Source organism: Ovis canadensis, chromosome 22, assembly GCF_042477335.2.
Source record: "Ovis canadensis isolate MfBH-ARS-UI-01 breed Bighorn chromosome 22, ARS-UI_OviCan_v2, whole genome shotgun sequence".
NCBI classification, from domain to species: Eukaryota; Metazoa; Chordata; class Mammalia; order Artiodactyla; family Bovidae; genus Ovis; species Ovis canadensis.
In genome coordinates this window covers 54,886,917-54,902,643 of record NC_091266.1, presented here as the reverse complement: position 1 = coordinate 54,902,643, position 15,727 = coordinate 54,886,917, and the positions used below count along the sequence as shown (strand labels likewise).

The window sequence follows — 15,727 nt, the reverse complement described above, 5'->3', positions numbered from 1 at the left end:
AGCCCAGAGCCACCTGGAGGGTTTGTTAAAAGAGAAACTGGACTAGCAGACTTGATGGTTTCCAGGTGAGTTGAGACCTTGCTCTCCTAGCAAACCCCTAGGTGATGTTGACACTGCAGGTTCTGAGACTACACTTTGGAAGCCACTGGTCTACAGCATCAGTTGGCCTTTTTTTTTTTTTGATCAGCTGAATTGTGCACAGAGCCCAAAGCGTGTCCCAGCATCCAGAAAGCTTCATCTGCTCAACATCAGATAGAAAACAAATAGGTAGAAATTACAAATATGAGAATTAACTTGAGAACGTTTTCCAGTGGGTACAGTGGCAAATGCAAATTCCACATGAATTCAACCTCAAATTTGGGAGGAACTCTACAGTTAGCATGGGAGACTTGTTGAGGGCCTCCTGGAGGTGGTGATGTCGAGCGGATGGGAGGGATGCTGTGGACATGGGCTTGTGGAGGGAAAGGAAGGCAAGGTTAAAGGCAGTGCTTGTGGCTGGAGCCACATGGAGGTCTCCGCTTCACCCCAACCTCAGAATCATTTACAAGCTTCCTAGGGTACTGTGAAGGGAGGCCAGGGTGAGACCCTGCACGGACACCCCTGTGTTCTAGGTGTTCTCCGTAAAAACAATGTCCATGCTTCAGGGGCGCCCTTCTGTGCCCCCTTGGCACGTATCATCTCATTTAATCTCCAGTGAGGAGTTGTGCTCCCATTTTGATGATGAGAAAAGCAAGGTTCGGGACACTACATGGTTTGTTAGCACAGAGTCCCACAGGTCTAGGACATGCTGGAGGCTGATGCACCTGCCTTCACAGACTGTACTCTGGGGGCTTCCCTGGCAGTGCAGTGGTTAAGACTCTGCGCTTGCACTGCACAGGGCTCAGGTTGGATCCCTGGTCGGGAAAGTTCCACACGGCATGAGGTGTGGCCAAAGGGAAAAAAATAAGACTGTACTCTGGACTCACACAGCCCCTCACAGCTCCTCAAAGCTCCAGGAGCTGGAGCAGAGGGGTTACATGTGAATACGGCCCTTTTCCGGGACTGCAGAAGCCCAGGCAGCAGCAAGGAATGTGGGCTGCTCTCACCTCGGTCTCCCAAAGACCCTGCTCTCCTGTGAGAGTTAGGCCTGCAACACATCTCAAAAAGGAGCTGGACTGCTGTGACCAGGGCACCCCCACTGGATTCAGACCTCGGGAGGTTTAGCTGGTGCAGAAAAGAGGAAGTACAAGGGACTGAGGATAATGTTTTTAAGTGACAAAAATATTTTAATTTAATTTTGTTTTTTGGCCTCACCATGCAGCATGTGAGATCTTAGTTCCCTACCCAGGGATTGAACCCATGCTCACCTCCAGTGGAAGCCTGGAGTCTTAGCCCTTGGACCACCAGGCAAGCCCCAGAAACATTTAAAAAATAATTTTTGTTAAAAAAATCTTTCATCTGCCTAGCTAGAAAAATTATATGTACTCAACAAAAGAAACTTGGGAAACTAAAATATAAAAATGAAAAAATTCATAATTTTATACTTGAAGCAAATCACTAACATCTGATGTCTAGACTTTCCATCATTTTTTTCCTGTAAATATGCCTGTGTACACACATCGAACAAATGTGGCACAATGCAGTTCACACTACTTCCTGTAAAGAAAGTACTTTTATATCCTGTTGTTGAAAGTCATTTACTTGAGGAGGAGAGAGAGGTGCTAACTGTCTTCCTTGGGCATAACTGGATGGAAGCAAGGTACTTGGAGGGGCTTCCTCAGAGGCTCAACGGAAAGGAATCCAGAGCTGCAGGGGACAAGGGTTCAATCCCTGGTTTGGGAAGATCCCCTGGAGGAGAAAATGGCGAACCACTCCAGTATCGTTGCCTGGGAAATCCCATGGACAGAGGAGCTTGGTGGGCTGCAGCCCAAAGTGTCACAAAGAGTAGGACATGACTGAGCAACCGAGCACAGCACGGGTACTTGGAATCTGGGTTGATTCCATAGTGAGTCCCTGTGAAGGCCTCTGGGTTCTGTTTCGCTTCAGAAAACTCTGTCTCTCAGGGGCCTTGCTGGTAACCATCAAAATGCATGCTCAGCACGGTTTGTGGTTCTTTGCTCTCCAAAGGCCCCCACGAGAGCCCTGTGTTCCTAAGGAGAGTGAAGCAGAGGAGAGCATGTTTGGAACCACAAGACTTCAGATAACTTAAAAACCCTTCTCAGCAGCTCTGACTTCATTCAGCCAGGCTCTTCTGTCCATGGAATTCTCCAGGCAAGAGAGTACTGGAGTGGGTTGCCATTTCCTTCTCCAGGGGATCTTCCCGATCCAGGGATCGAACCCAGGTCTCCTGCATTGCAGGCAGATTCTTTACCAACTGAGCTACTAGGGAAGCCTTGACTTCATTCAGCACCACTTGGCTTTATGGCTGAGCTTCCTGAGCAGGCTGCTTTCAGCACTAGCTCACCAGGAAAGCTTTAGGGAGCCTTAACCCCTCCCCATGCTGGACATTGCTCCAAGCCCTGGAGGCTGCTATTAGGGCAGCATGGACTTTGGGGCACAGCTGAAGCCTAGAAGGATGGGAAAATCTTCCTCGAGCATCAGATGAGATGACTTGACATCCATGAATCTCATTTAAAGGAGAGCTTCTTGGATCTTTGCTGAGGTCCTATTGATTCTTGGTTTACACACAATTCTAACACATTTTGGTTTTTTCAGTTCACAGCCTATTTGAAGTGCTGGTAGAGGCTGTGGAGTGAGGAGCTACAAGAAGCAATGGCTAACAGCCAAGGAGCAGGCAGAAAATGATACTAAAAACACGAAACCATAGCTCAGTGATTGGGAACCACCAAGCACGGGGGACCACAGTCCCACACCACAGTGGGGGCATCCCAGTACTGCAGGATGGTGATGCAGCGGGTGATCCTAATGACCCTAAGATGTCAAGCAAAACTTACATTGTGGTCAGCATAGTCACTGTAGAGTGTGTTAGATGTTTTAATAAGAATTGCATATTTATTAAAATGATATCTTAAGAGAAGTTTGGAGGCTTAAAACTTTGTTATCTAGAAAATTTGTCGTTGGAGAGCTTCTTCTCTGATTTAATTTTGCTGTGCTGATGGGGCCCAGTTGTGTTGCTGAGCACGCGCTAGTAAGGCCAGGGGAGGCAAGAGTAGTACTGGGAGCATCCTTGGGAACTTCAGCCTATAGTCAAAGGCTGTTGTTGGATAAAGTTAAGTTTCAGGAAGCTGGAATGGGGAGGAGATGATCTTACAAAGAGTTGATTTCTTCAATGAATCGCAGTTCACTGCAGTGACTTTTTAAATCTTCAAAATTCCCCTGGGGGAATTCCCTGGTGGTGCAGTGGTTAAGACTTCACCTTCCAAAGCAAGGGGTGCAGGTTTGACCCTGGGTCAGGGAGTTAAGATCTCACATGCCTAGGGACCAAAAAAACAAAATATTAAAAAAAACACACACACAACAAAAAACCCAGAAGCAATATTGTAACAAGTTCAATAAAGACTTTAAAGATGGTCCACATTAAAAAAAAAATTTCCCCTGGGAGGTCTGTTTCGGTTCTAGTTGGTTTGCTGGTGTGTGAAGTTGTTTTTTCTTTCATTCCTTTATGCTATTAATATTGGTGGGGGGCCTGCTATGTACCAGGGACTGTGCTTGGAACTGTGAGTGCAGTGAGGAAATCGGCATCTGACTAACCATGAGGATAGGAAATACAATAGGCAATGGGGCTAAGAGTGACCGAGAGGGGTCTAGTGATCAGGTAGTACTCCTTGAAGATCCGAGTGGCAGAAGGGGGAGCCAGGTGGGGGGGGGGGGGGCAGGACCTTCCAGCACACGCAAAGGCCCTGGGGCAGGAATCCACTGGGTGTGTTGGAAGAGGTCAGTGTGGCTGGAGGGGAAGGAGGGAGATAGAAGAAGCTAAGTTGGGAGGGACTGGCTGGGGTTAGGCCCTGAGGGAACCAGTTTAATTTCAATGGTGACTATGTGCCAGCTGGGCTCATAAGGTTTGGTCCTCTTGAAAGCCAGGCCCCTTGGCTCTGACCCCTGATGCCAGCTGCTTCCGTCCTTCATCGGGGGTGGGCGGCAAGGGAATGCAGATGACTCAGTGCACAGCCATCTCTGCTACTAGAAAGTCAGTTGCGCACCCAGTCTCCTGAGCATGGCTCATCTCTGTCCCCAATGGCCTGACTCCCTGCCCCCTCGCTCCCTGCCCCCTGCCCATCACTTCCTGGACACCGAGCTCACACTCATGTCATCATCACTGTATGTTGGGTTAGGCAGGAGGGGAAGCGCGAGCTTATGATCCAGGACGGCCTCCATCCCCCCGCCCCCCAGCTGCGTCCTGCTGCCTGGTGTGGCTTCTGTGGCCTCACCGGTAACTCAGGGCTCTCAGCAAACATGGCTGCCTCTCCAGGCTCCGCCGCAAGGCAGTCCGCGAGCCTTCAAGGACCCGTGTTAAAAAGTCACTCCCTGATGGCCACAACCTTGTGCCTTTAGACATGTCTCTCTTTCCTTTGACGTGAGCATTTAGCAGCTGTGAAACTTTGGGCAAGATGCCATCCTTGTCTGAGCTTCAGTTTCCTCGTTTGTGAAATATGGGTTATGATAAGGCAGTTGTGAGGATGAAATGCACTCGTGTCTGTGAAGTGCTAACCTAGAGGCTGGCGTGCAATCTGTAAGTGTTAATTCCATGAGTGTAAACCGTGCGTGTGTCCTTTAAATTGCCCTCATGCAGCAGTTCTTAACGGGGGGCAGTTTTGCCCTTCTGGGGAATGGGCAGTGTCTGGAGACATTTTTGGTTGTCACAAGTGGAGTGGGCATGCTCCTGGCACCTAACGGGTAGAGGCCAGGATGCTGTGAAACCCCCTGCAGTGCCCAGGGCCGACCCCCCACCCTCCTCCCCCGATGCAGATGTATCCGGTTCAAAATGTCAATGGTGCTGAGGTGGAGAAAAATATTGAAAGTATTAGTCGCTCAGTCATGACCAACTCTGTGCGACCCCAAGGACTGTAGCCTGCCAGGCTCCTCTGTCCGTGGGATTCTCCAGACAAGAATACTGGAGTGGGTAGCCATTCCCTTCTCCAGGGGATCTTCCCAACCGAGGGATGGAATCTGCGTCTCCTGTATTGCAGGCAGATTCTTTACCATCTGAGCCACCAGAGAAGCAGAAATCCTGGCTTAGAGTGGCTTTCAGAAATGTAGCAGAATTCATGTGGCTTACCCTCAGTGAGCCTCAGGGCCCCACATTTTTTTTAAAAAAAGCACCAAATAATGTATATGGGAGTTTTCTACACTTTAGTGAGTCCTGGGAAATCACTCAGGCTGCACTTCTTCACAGTCTACACAGCGCCTCCGGGTGTGCCTCCCATCTGACTCTCAAGTGGTCTTGGGGAAGGTGGGACCTGGCACCTCAGTTTACGGGAGAAAGTTCTCTAGAGGGGGAGGTGACCTGGCTAGCCCGAGCTCCCAGAGCTGGAAGAGGGGAAAGGGGGCAAAAACCCAGCGCTTCTGGTTCAGCTGGACTCTTGCTGCCACACGGTTGCCCTGTGAGGCCCGAGCTCCGTGGGGAGCCGTGGTGTTTATTCTCACCGTTCTCTTTCTGGTCTCTGCTGCCTTCTTCTCTTCCTGGGGGCTGGTATGGTGGCATGGTCTTTGGCATTCAGAGACCAACCAACTTGCTTACCTTCATCTCTTTTCTCCCCCTTGGCCTTCCTTGCTCAGTCGTCCTCTCCTGTACCTCCAGCCCTGGCTAATTCTAGAACATTCCCAGCAGTCACTGAGACACTGAGAATTACCTACAACCTAAAGGGATCAAATTGGTCACAGCAGCCTAACATGCTTTTCTTTGTATGAGAAGTGATGGCGCCTGTCTGTGCTGGCCTTGACAGCTAGGCATCCTGCTCATCCACTTGGCTGGAGCTCCAGGGAGGAAGGCCGGCAGAGGAACCCGCTAAGCCACCGCTAGCCACGAGCACATCCTGTTACTGGCTCACCCAGGATTCTGAACAAGTCAATTTTGTTTTTGGCTGTGCCCCGCACAGCCTGCGGAATCCTAATTCCCCGACCAGGGATCAAACCCATGCCCCTGTAGTGAGCCACTGGAGCACCAGTCCCCTGGACAAGTTAATTTTTTAAGTTATTTTTAATTGAAAAAAAAAAAAAAAAAGCAAGAGCTGACTCATTGGAAAAGACCCTGATGCTGGGAAAGATTGAAGGCAAGAGAAGAGGGTGACCCAGGATGAGATGGTTGGATGGTATCATTGACTCAATAGACATGAGTTTGAGAAAACTCAGGGAGATAGTAAAGGACAGGGAAGCCTGGTGTGCTGCAGTCCATGGGGTCACAAAGAGCTGGACACGACTGAGCGACTGAACAATTGTAAAATTACTATGTGCATTGTAAAGATTAAGAGGAGAAAATGACACCATCCAGAAGATGATATGAAAGGCTAAAATTCCCCAGTTCCTGCCTCTTCGCTCTCACTTTCTGCCTCATGTTGTGTGTCCCTCCAGACCCTGAACGTTTGAAAATGGAGCACTTTGAAATCTGCTCAGTGACTTGAGGTTGTGGCAGATGAAAGATTTAAAACAGAATTCTGCTCCACAAGTTTCTGGGCACCCGTTTACATGCCTGTCTTGCTCTGAAGCTTCTGGGTTGAATTCCACAGCATAGAATGATGGGTTCCCTAGGACAGCAAGGAGATTGAAGAAGAGGGAAGGTCCTTGCTCATGGGACCGTGAAAGAGAAGGCTGCAGGTTTGAGGGGGCAGGGTGCTCCTTCTCCTTACTGCAGATTTTGAGGCTTTCCAGGAGGCCCTCAGGCTTCAGGGTTGATGCATGCTAAGTCTGGTCTGGGGAGGACAGAGTGGAGGCAGGTTTTTTCCACTGAAAAGGAAGTCCTCAACCTCTGATGTTTAAAAAAAAAAAGAAAGACTTCAGTGAGGTGTCAATGCTCCCAGCCACATCCTTGACAGAGAAAGGAACCAAGCACCAGACCTCTTTTTTTTTTTTTTAGCAGTGTCGTTTCTTTGAATTTCCCCAGACCCCAAGAAATTAAGAATCTCTTCCTTTGTCGACCTCAGTAAGAAGGGCTGGAACAGCTGGTAGTCTGTGATGGTGGCTGGAGAGGGGTTCCTGGGCGCCTCAGTCTTGGTGCCAGCTGACCTCAGTCTTGGTGCCAGCTGACCTTTGCTCCCAAAGATCAAGCCCAGTCCAGAAAATGGCATGTTCCAACGGGCACAGCCAGAAAGAGCAGTTTGTGGGTTTCCACTCAAATGCAAGGAGCTTGGATCCTGGCGTTTACCACAGCCCTTTGGCTTCTGAGGGTGGGGCAGGAAGGACAGCGTTTGAAATATCTTTTTTTTTTTTTTTTTTAGCAACTTTAAAATAGTGTTTAAGGGAAAAAGGAGGGGGGTGGGTACCGGTATAGCTCTGAACTCTCTCCGTGATGGCAAAAGGCAAGGATAAAACACCTTCACCCCATGCAGAAGGTGTGTCATTTCAGCTTTGGATTTGAGGATTAGGGCCTTCAGGAACAAGTGGATGGCCACCTCTTCCCTACTCCAGCCCCCGACAATGTGAGAGCACCAGACCCATGGGCTTGCGAAGGGATTTCACCTGGGGCAGGGGCCGCTGTCTCCATGTGTGTTCGGCCTCTCTCTGGAGTTCTGACCTCACCCTGGCACATGGTTCACCTCTAAGGGGGCCTGTTCCAGAAGCAGGAGCAACATCCAGGTGACGCAACCTTCTATGTGGCCTTCCCCGGAGCTTTGGGACCGGGGCCGACCTGAGCTTTGTCTCCTCTCCCGCTCTCCGCCGGCTGCCCTCAGGCCTCCTCTCCCATCCCCCCTTCACCAGAGGGGAAGGTGGTCTTTGATCCAGCGGTGGGGGTGTCCCCAGCTGTGCCCCTGCCCCAGGAGCCTCTACAGCACCCAGCTGATCCTTGCATGAGGGCTGGCTCTCTTCACACTTTGCATCTATTTGCGTGGTGTGAAAGTTTGTCTGTAGTGTACGTGTGCAATTACATTCTAGAACTGCAATTTGTGGACACTTGTGCACTTTTGCAGTCATTTTCACATCAAAACTAAATCAAGTGCTTGAAGCAAATATGAAGTCCCATTAATAAAATTGTCTGTTGCAGGAAAGGTTTCATGTTTTTTCCTCTTGGCACTCAGTTGAAATTACATTGGTGGAAGACTTTGCCATGTATGTGTTCAGGTCTTTAATGTCCTTGCGTTTTTTGTTTTTTTGGAGGGACCATGTCACATGGCATGCGGGGTCTCAGCTCCCCAGCAGACCAGGGATGGAACTCATGCCCCTTGCAGTGGAAATGTAGAGTCCAAACCACTGGACTGCCATCTTGTCTCCTAAGATGGGTTAGAAGATTTATTAGGCCTGCAATGTACTTGATCGAGACAGGGATAAAGCTTCCACGGAGGGGCCCTCAAAGCTGGTTAAGCGTCTCATTCTCTACACGACTGAGTATGTGTCCATGAGGGAATCCTTTCCAGAGCAGCAGACAAAACAGTCTCAAATCACAGCCCCTCATGGATATTTTCCGTCACGGAAAGGCAAATCCTAATCAGTTGCGCTGTCTGGGGTCTGGGGAGGGTGGGGCGTCTTGCTGTGTATCAACCATGAGTTGGGGGCCCTCGTGGCAGGAAGCCTCCCTTCTTGATTTTCACTGTGAGTCCCACCTCCAGCAGACTAAGGGTTAGATTCCAAGGCCAAAACACTAAGCGATTTACAGTCCTGGTATGTAGCTCCCAGATGTGGGGCTGCTGAAATCTGAAACCTGCATGGACACAGCTGTGTTGGCGAAAAAAAAAAAAAAGGTACAAATGCAACTTTGCTGCCAACTTGGGTTTTCTGCTTGGTCGGCTGCCCGTCTCCCCAAAAGGCTATCTGTGTTAGTTAGAGCCCTGCCCCCTTGGTCTGTGGTCCACTATCCACAGTCCTGGCCCACCTGGGTACACCTTCTTTCGCTTCCCTGCAGACAACTTGAGGTGCGTGGTCAGACTGATGACCACAGTCCAGCCCTGGTGAGTCCAGTTCTCCCATCAGAGAGTCCTGGTTTTGTGGAGCCTTCTGGAACCCCTAAGGGCCATCTCATTTTCTGCGCTTAAGCAGGAGTGAGATGAAGTCAATAATTTACCTGCGTTCATTTCCAAGAGCTGTCGTAACAGATGATTGCAAACTAAGTGGCTTAAGAAAATAGGTGTTTTTTGTTTTTTGTTTCTCTCTCACAGCTCAGGAGGTCAGAAGTCTGAAACCTGAGTGTCAGGCAGGGCTGTGCTTCCTCTGAAAGTTGGAGGGGAGACTCTATTCTTCTCTTCCAGCTCCTGGTGGCTCCTGGCAATCCTCGGTATCCCTGGCTTATTGCTGCATCCCTCCAGCCCCTGTCTTCACATGGGCTTCTCCCAGTTGTTTATCTCTCTGTGTGCTCTCTCTCTTTTTTTTTCTTATAAGGACATCACTCCTTGGACTTAGCGAAGCGAAAAGTTGCTCAATTTTGTCTCTTTGCCACCTCATGGAATATAGCCCGCCAGGCTCCTCTGTCCATGGGATTCTCCAGGCAAGGATACTGGAGTGGGTTGCCATGCCCTCCTCCAGGGGGTCTTCCTGATCCAGGGATTGAAACCAGGTCTCTTGTACTGGAGGCAAATGCTTTACTGTCTGAGCCACAAAGAAAGCCCCCTTGGATTTAGGGCCCACCTTAAATCCAGTGGTCATGTATGGATGTGAGTTGAACTGTGAAGAAAGCTGAGCGCAGAAGAATTGATTTTGAAGTGTGGTGTTGGAGAAGACTCTTGAGAGTCCCTTGGACTGCAAGGAGATCCAACCAGTTTATTCTAAAGGAGATCAGCCCTGGCTGTTCTTTGGAAGGACTGATGCTAAAGCTGAAACTCCAGTACTTTGGCCACCTCATGAGAAGAGCTGACTCATTGGAAAAGACTCTGATGTTGGGAGAGATTGGGAGCAGGAGGAAAAGGGGATGACAGAGGATGAGATGGCTGGATGGCATCACCAACTCGATGAACATGAGTTTGAGTGAACTCCAGGAGATGGTGATGGACAGGGAGGCCTGGTGTGCTGTGATTCATGGGGTCGCAAAGAGTCAGACATGACTGAGTGACTGAACTGAACTGAACTAAACCAGGATGATGTCATCCTGAGATCCTCAGCTAACCCTATTCCTAAATAAAGTCACATTCCGAGGTTCCAGGTGGATGTCAGTTTGGGGGACACATTGTTCAACCTCCTATACTGACCTTTGGGAATATTTATTTCCCACTTAAATATATAAGCTAACACATTAGAGAATGTATCTGGGGTCATTGTTTTCAGTTTTAGTGAACTTTAAACATTCGATGTTCAGTCACTTGACACTCATGTTCATTTTTCCACGTTAAACTCTTTGCACAATCTTCGTTTCTAGTGACTACCTCTCACTGCCATGTGAGCGGTGGGATGACCCAAAGGTAGGCGTGTGGGCTTGAGAGCTGGACGGCCAGTGTTTGCATCCTGCCAGTCTCTTTTGCTCACTGTCACAGGCTGAATCGTGTCCCCCCTCAAATTCAGATGTCAGACTCCTAAGCTCCAGGACCTCAGAGTGTGACTAGTTGGAGATGGGGGTCTTCAAAGAGGTGATTAAATGAGGTCCTTGGGGTGGGTCCTAATTCAATCTGACAAGTGTCCTTCTAAGGAGAGGAGATTAGGACATCGACACACACAGAGGAGAGACCAGATGAAGACTCTGGGGAAGACGGCCACCTACAAGCCAAGGAAAGAGTCCTCGGGAGAAACCAGCCCTGCAGTCACCTTGACCTTGGACTTTCAGCCTTCAGAGCCCCGAGAAGGGAAATTTCTGCTTTTCAAGTCATCAGTTGTCGGTACTTGTCATGGCAGCTGAGCTGACAATATTCCCGCCACTGGGGCAAAGCAACAAACCTCCTGGGCCCGGTTTTTCCCCTTGTGTGTTCGGGGCCCTCAGCGGTTCAGTGGAGATTAGAGAGGCTGCCCCATGCGCTGCCTGGCATGTGGTTTGAAGGCACTGTTTCTGGGATTGGCACACCTTGAATTGTTTCCCTAGCCCTTCTGTCAGTGCTCAGTGGATGGGCCCCACTCATTCACTGGGTGAACCTCCGTCGTGACCATGTGCCCAGTGATGAAGGCTACTGTGGTCAGCCTTGGCCACTTTCTTGAAAGAGATTTTTAGGACATTCTCTAAGTCATCATTGCTGAGTACCCACGAGGGGCCCTGGGTTGAAGCTGCCTATTGCCATGAACCCCAAGGCCAGTGCCCAGGAGACCCTTTGCTGGTGGCAGTGAAGACCCCATCAGAGATCCCAGGCAGTTCCTATCCCCAGAAAATGAGGCTCTTGGTAGCCACACCCCTTTCCTTCTTCAGATCTGTCTTGGTCTGATGCCTCCAGCTGCTACCTGGTGACTCAGTTTCACCAGGAGACAGGCGAGGGCTCCTGAAAAGGGAAACCCCAGCTCGAGGGCCTCCACGGGCACCTCACATCCGCCCACAGCAGGGAGTGGTCCTTGTGCTCTTGTTAAATAGTTTGTAGCCCCCTCCTCCTGAGCTTGCTGGCTCCAAGTGTGCAGAAGGGAGAGCCAAGCATCTCCCGGAGGTTGAGCCCCACTGCTGGAACCACCTCCCCTCCCCCCTCCCCCACCACCTCGGGCCGGGCGCCTCCAGCCCCGGCCTTTCTTCTTCTTTTCTCGAAGAGCTGCAGCAGGCAAACAGGATGCACCACTCCCACACGCAGAGACTCAGACGAGACACTTGGGTCGAACCGCATCCTGCTGGTGGTACTGGGTCCCATCTGCTGCGGGCCTGGTTGGGAGGAGGGGGTGGGGGCTTGGTTCCCTGGGTCGGGGGCACTCATGAGCCTGGTTTCATTGGTCAGATTTCAAGCATCATTTCAAACGGTAAACTGGATGGGTGTCTCAGAGTCCCCTTTGGAGGTTCCTGTGCCTGGAAGGGCTGAATAATGCAGGTGGTGATGAGGGATGGTAACACCCCTGTGCGACATACTATTGGCGTTTCGCATCTCCTGCCTCACCCCTGCCTATGATTTTTTTATTTTCTGGGAGGTTTTTGGCTTTAATGAATACTTTCTCCGAATCTTACTGAAGCAGTCTAAGATGACAAGATTGCTACAAAATAGAGGCCCACTCTGGAGAGGCTCAAGGTAGAGGCCTTTGGAGGCACACTCCTTCTGAACAGGTTGACCAGACTGGAAGGGCACTCACAGAAGGGCAAACAGCAGTTCAAGTGTTTTCGGAAAAGCCAAAGTCCAAACCCGGCTGAGAGCAAAACGATGTAGGCGGTCCTCTCCTGATTGGAGCTGTCTTGGGAAAACGAAGGTGTCAAGCCCAGGTTCCAGTTCTCCCAGCCCCCAGCCAGATGTTCTGAGTCCGTGGACACCGTCAGGCATTTCATTTGCAAAGCAGTTTATGTGCCTGTGGCGAGAGGGCGGGTTTAAAAGATATTTTACCACCCACTTGGTGACCCCGCCTGGCAGTGAGCATCTTTCTAGATGCCCCTGGAACTTTCTGTTTGTCGAGCCCATGGCAGTGCAGTCAGTGAGGGTGCCAGGTTGCGTGATGTGAATTTTCAGTCTGCACGATGTCCTGAGAGTCCAGTGGGAAGGTCTGAGATGGGAGAGAAACTTCTCAAAATAAGAGACTGTCCCTCGACAGCCAGAAAGTGCTTCCTTTTGTTTCCCCTGTTCCCACCCCTTGGCAGGGCAAGGGAGGACTGCAGCAAAGCATGGGGAGGCGTTGGAGGAGGAGAATGTTGGGAACAGGGACTCTGGCTTAGAAGGGGGGAGCTCTTTGTGAACTTGGGGTGCAGCAGGCGCCAGTCCTCTAATGCGTCAGGGGTCCTCCCCTCGCAGCTGGCAAGTGTGCATTAGAATGACTGCTTTCCCAGAGAGGCGCTTCTGGGCCTGTGTGAGCGAGCAGGTGTCTGCGTCCTGCAGCTGACTGCTATTTTCTTTAATTAGGGCCTGTTCCCAAAGCCCCTCCTGCCTGAGCTTGTCATTCCACTTCTCTGCCCTGCACTGAATATGCCCCATTTTGTTTCTTGGCGTAATAATAGGTTTGTGTAAGACCTTTGTTGCCAGACTTCCGGGGGTCTAAATATTAGCATCGTCTGATATGATAGTGGCCTTTATTTCATCGTCTCTACAGATATGGCTTCTCTTCTGCTACCTCAAGTTCCTGGAGACCCACATCCCTGTAATATCTAACCCGAATAGAGTGGTAATTCTATTTTTTTTTTTAAGTGGTGATTCTTAAAGTACCTCTTGATCCAAGGGTATGCATCAATACTGTATGAATCTAGACTTCCATGAAAAATATAGATTTGCTTGTGCTCTTTCAGCTCTTGTATTCCACTGAGATAATTTCATAGTGACCCTAAACATCCAGGAAATCTGCCTGGTCTACCGCAAGACCTACTTTAGCTTTCCTTGGGTGTTTGGCATGCATGTGCACTCCTTGGCACACGATCGTGCTCATGTTCAGTTGCTCATTCGTGTCCAACTCTTTGTCACACCATGGACTGTAGCCCCTACAGGCTCCTCTGTCCGTAGAATTTTCCAGGCAAGAATACTGGAGTGGGTTGCCATTTCTTCCTTCAGGGGATCTTTCCGACCCAGAGATCGAATCCTCGTCTCCTGTGTCTCCTGCATTGGCAGGAGGGTTCTTTGCCACTGTGCCACCTGGAAAGCCCCAGCACATGATAGGTATTTAATAAAAATTAAATGATTTATAATTTTCCTTTTCCCTTAGATCTTCAACCTCATGAAGTATGACAGTTACAGCCGCTTCTTAAAGTCTGACTTGTTCTTAAAACACAAGCGGACCGAGGAAGAGGACGAAGAGTCACCAGATGCCCAGACTGCAGCTAAAAGAGCTTCGAGAATTTATAACACATGAACCCTCCAGGCGCTGGCAGGACTGGCAGCTTTCAGAATCGAAGGAACTCACTCTCAGGACCATGCAGGGTGGATAATGGCTTTGTTATCTGCAAGGACTGAAATGTACAAAAACCCTTCCATGGGATCTGTGTATTTTATTATCTGCTTGACCAGTAAGTTTTTGCATGATGGCTAATCTTAGATAAGACAAATAGCTTTGAAGTTTTAGTTCTGTCTCACACACAAAAGTGAAATAGTCCTTATACACTGGACATCTTGAGTATTTTACAGCTTGATTAAACTTCATGTGAGGCCTCCAGGTGAAACTTACAGCCACGTCTTCCCTTTGACATCTTCACTCTCCCTCCGTGGGTGGGTCGCTCAGGTCCACAGCTTCACCTGGTGAATCAGCTCGAGAATGAGTTGATCTGGCATGCTCAGGCCATTGGGGGCTTGTCTGTCAGATGCCGCTTGGGTTAAATGCTTCTAGAGAATAAGTTCAGTGTTGGGAAAAGAAAATTCATTGCAGCCTCTCAAGATTCGGGGAGTTGCGTGTGAGTATCATCAGAGGGCTCTTATTTCTGAGGTTTGGGGTTGTCCTGGTTTTGCCCACAATCCGTGACGTTTTATGAAACACAGATAAATAGTTCATTTTGACAGAAACAAGATCTCAACCAGGAAGAAAGAAAACCGGGAGATTATTCAGGGTCCCCATGGCGATGCAGGGTGGCGCTGAATGGGATGGTGGTACCCAGCCCGTGCTGATGATGGAGGGTGGGGGATATTCGCTCCTCTCACAGCCCATCTGGTGAAACCATTTTTTCTTAGTGCCTACCCCTCGCTAGACTTCTTAACTCTGGGCTTGAGACTTCAACCAGAGGATGGAAATGCTGTCTTTGGAAGCCCCCTCTTGGACTAGAGGCTGTGAGTGATGTCCGATAGTCCTAGGCAGTCCTAGCCAGCCCAAGTTCCCCTCCAGCAGAGCCCAAGGTCAGGCATGGTTCCCTTCTGCTCACTGTTCCTGCCATCTGCTGCTGCCAGACCTTCTCCAGCATGTTTGCCAAACCTTAAACTTCTGTTTGTACAAACAAAGCAACTAGACTCTTACTTGAGAGCCTTCCAACTCAGACATTCAATTTGCAAAACTCCCTGCTGTTGAGTATGACTCTATGATTTATCAGTCAAACCAGGACACTTGAGAAAGAAGGGCAGTGAGTTGAATCATCACGCTGGGATAACAGGGCATCAGCTGGTTCTGTTCTGGGTGAAACCCATTTGCATAGTCGCCTTGCTGACCCCCCTCTCCTGGCATGACCACTTGGGCAGTCCCCCAGATTCTCATTGTCCCTTCACTGTGGTCGAATGCCCCCTGTCTTTCCTTTTTGGGTCTTAGGGAGCCATTGGCTGCTTCCAACCGAACCACACAGCTGAACCTCATCAGGAACAGTAAATACTTGATATCCCCCTCTCCCAACAGGGGGTTATCTGCCTCCCCTAGGTCATCCCAGACAGGTTTTCTCTCTGCCTGGAATGAGATGGTCGTCCTGAGAACGACACCCAAGGGCCCTGTCATCTGGGAAATTCAGTCCATTTTCAAGCAGAACAGACTGATGTACTTTTAAGAGTAAGGAATTAAAAAAAAAAAAAAAAGAAATAGGTTCTCTAGCTCAACTTACAGTTTACTAGCCAGAAAAGTGCAGAGATACAGACTGCGCCCCCAAGCCGGGCCCTGCAGTGTCACAGACACAGGATAATTTCAAGGCCGCGTGGAGCTGAGCGAGTGGCTTGTGTGCTGT

At 49.7% G+C, this 15,727-nt stretch overlaps 1 protein-coding gene across 3 annotated transcripts in view; it reads left to right on the top strand.

Annotated features, from left to right (window-relative positions):
- RGS10 (regulator of G protein signaling 10) overlaps window positions 1-14,261 on the top strand; it is a 39,930-nt gene extending 25,669 nt beyond the window's left edge. For all 3 annotated transcript variants that reach the window (XM_069567279.1, XM_069567280.1, XM_069567278.1), the window contains one exon: window positions 13,804-14,261. In XM_069567279.1, coding sequence (XP_069423380.1) covers window positions 13,804-13,950 — 147 coding nt within the window. In that variant the 3' untranslated portion in view covers window positions 13,951-14,261. The remainder of the gene's footprint in view (window positions 1-13,803) is intronic.
- Window positions 14,262-15,727: the final 1,466 nt, after the last annotated feature.